The sequence below is a fragment of the Dysidea avara genome, chromosome 9 (assembly GCF_963678975.1).
Source record: "Dysidea avara chromosome 9, odDysAvar1.4, whole genome shotgun sequence".
Taxonomy (NCBI): Eukaryota; Metazoa; Porifera; class Demospongiae; order Dictyoceratida; family Dysideidae; genus Dysidea; species Dysidea avara.
The window spans coordinates 28,676,682-28,679,615 of NC_089280.1; the positions used below are offsets into that span (position 1 = coordinate 28,676,682).

At 39.3% G+C, this 2,934-nt stretch overlaps 1 protein-coding gene across 1 annotated transcript in view; it reads right to left on the bottom strand.

The window, feature by feature from the left end:
• The window catches only part of LOC136266177 (bifunctional peptidase and (3S)-lysyl hydroxylase Jmjd7-like), a 6,048-nt gene extending 3,410 nt beyond the window's left edge, over positions 1–2,638 (bottom strand). The window contains exons 1-4 of the mRNA XM_066061175.1: positions 2,507–2,638; positions 2,331–2,455; positions 186–350; positions 34–136 (exon numbers count right to left, since the gene is read on the bottom strand). Coding sequence (XP_065917247.1) covers positions 34–136; positions 186–350; positions 2,331–2,455; positions 2,507–2,623 — 510 coding nt within the window. The 5' untranslated portion in view covers positions 2,624–2,638. The remainder of the gene's footprint in view (positions 1–33; positions 137–185; positions 351–2,330; positions 2,456–2,506) is intronic.
• Positions 2,639–2,934: the final 296 nt, after the last annotated feature.

The window sequence follows — 2,934 nt, forward strand, 5'->3', positions numbered from 1 at the left end:
CTTCTATAAACTGTAGTACTTGTAAACTCTTACATGATGTATCCAGTTATAGGGGAGATAAAAACAGTCCCCTGGTTCCACTCTCACATAGTACCATGGTACCTTCATCATTACTGGATGTGATGTCATGTTGACCCTAGCAACAACTATCCTTATATCATGTTACCATGACAATGAGCACATACTTTTCCACATCAATATAGTAGTATCCTAACTCGGCATGTTCTGGTCCAATAACATCAGAGAACTCTGGAGGGATTAGTACAAACTCTTTTAAACCACTAACAAGACAATGGAGGTTCTCATATGAGTCAGTGTGAAGAACTGACTTAGTTCCACCACTACTAAACCTGAAAAACACAGCAGCATACCTTTGTTAATGTAGTGGCTTAGCACTTCATCCAACTAAGGTTATGGTCACTAAATACAAGTAGTCCTTTTATATGAATACTCAAAACACATGAGTGTAGTGTGTCGTGCATCCTAGGAAAGCTGGCATCGGTGTGTGACATACAGTACTAGTGTGCACTACACAGAAATACACAAACTGAAAAATCTGATTCCCCAAATCCATAACTTGGCTATTCCTAGACAGAAGGGGATTGTCACAATAAAAACTTTCTTAGAGTAGAACACTTGCCATACCAAATAGATAGGTGCTATCAAAGTTTTGGTAATTTTTAAAAAAATTCTATATCCAGCTACCTATTTGTGACCAGATTTTACAGAACCGATCCAAATTGCACATCAGGCAAAATCAAACTAACACCACCAGTGGATAGCTACACTATCGTACTACAAGTTTTGACCCTTAGCACTACTCAAACTACATGAGGCTGGTTTTTACACACGTCTTTTCTGGGTGGTGTGGAGTGCTCAAATGGCGGTTTCAGGCCTTGTGAAGGACCTGGCTTGGCAAGAGTCAGTGGTTTGCTGGTGGACAGCCTTATAACGTTGGCCAGATGTGTTCTCTGGTGATTTTGCTACATATCAGCCACTAAGGAGCCAGCACAGCCCTGTAATCTGGTGTCTGGACTCCAATCGTGGTCTGCCTCCATTTTGAGGTCTAACTTTTGCCCTCCCCGCCACCCCCCAGCCTCCACCCCTTTGTGAGCACTCGTGATACTACTTCGCTCGTCCAACTGCTCAGATTTTCTATCTTATTTGGTGGGAAACTGTACAAGCAGCTACTTGTACTGGAAGTGGTGTGAAAGGTAACAGATTGATGCATCTTTTGTGTAAATTTCATACGCGTGCTTGCTATCCTTGGAGAGTTATGCTGACTTGAATTCTTTAAAACCATTTATTTCGGAACTTCTAATGTGCGATTTGGATCGTTTTTCCAAAATCCAGTCACATTTAGTGTTTTTATAATTACTGTTTTTATGCTGTATTTGATGTGAGATAGACTAAAATTATTCCGTAAAGGTGATTTTCATCCCATAAGATTTCTCTATATAGAATGATTGTTGAAGGTGGAATTTTAGGAGGCACGTATCATTTTATGGGTGATCCCTACTTAAACAGTACTACCATACTGTTTGATTATACTACTTGCACTAGTATTATATGTGACCGGGCCTGCAATAATAGGGCATGTGGGCACATGATTTTTACCTACTTTTTTCATACTTTCATCATTCATAACGTTCTGAACCATTATGCTATGGTTTTGCAATTTTCAGCTCTTAGTAAGCATTTCATTGGCATCATGATGCAAGTTACAGAATGCAGAAATACTATTCCAGTACTGAGATATGACCTGTAGAATGACGGGGTGTAGTTTGTGCCCACATGCCCTGTTTTTGCAGGCCCGGTCACATATGACAAAACATACACCTTACAAGTTAGCTATACATGACTGTTCTATTAGAATATTTATTTGGTAATTGTTCTACGAGTATTTCAATCAAAACGTAATAGCTGTAGTTACTCATGTTTAGCAAAGCAAATCCTGTACCTTATGTGCTAGAATCATGCTCAACACTATTTTGAGCTTGTTATATCCCAAGTTTTGTTGGTATAAAATTTATGATAATGATTATAATGATGACGATTAGCATGAGTGTTTATTCGGAATAGCTTAATATCCGATACCAATGTGGCAAATATTGGCTCCAATTTGATTTACCCCACAAATTTTCAAAAGTTATGAAAAACACACTACGCACGCACGCACGCACGCACACACACATACGTACAACACAACACACACACACAACACACACACACAACACACACACACACAACACACACATGTACAACACAACACACACACACACAACACACACACACACACAACACACACATACAACACACACTAATCTCACCACATAAAACAATAGTAGAGGTACTCAATGAATCCACCACACAAAAGACAACGTGGCACCATCCACTCTTGCTGCATATCACCAGGCATGTCATCTACCACGTAGATGTCTTCTGTTTTGTAACACTAAGCAGAATATAAAGTATGTAAGTTTAATGCAGCACAGTGCTAGATTACCTTTAAAAACTCTCCAAAAGTGCTGGAGCTATCATTTCCCAGTCTGTCTTTTTTCTTACCGATTTCAAATCCAACTTTCAAGCCACCAAACGTACGTTTTACTAGTAATGTACACATTTCATAATACAAAGCTGTAAAGCCATAAAGCACAGCATGTATAATAGTTCGTAGAGGAAGGGGGTGGCAGCATGCTTCTCCCTTAGAACAAAAGATACTCTAATAGGACAGTCAAAGAACTGGTACTAATGATCTGTATTTACGTAACACATTCTCATGGATTCTAATTTCTCTAAGGGCGTGGCATTAACCTTCTCCCTTCTCCCCTTCCTCCCCAATGCATGCATGTTTGCTTTGTGACTTAACCCGTTGTTCTAGATTACTAGCAAAATACTTAAGTAAACGAGCAACACTTTACACACTTAATTTGT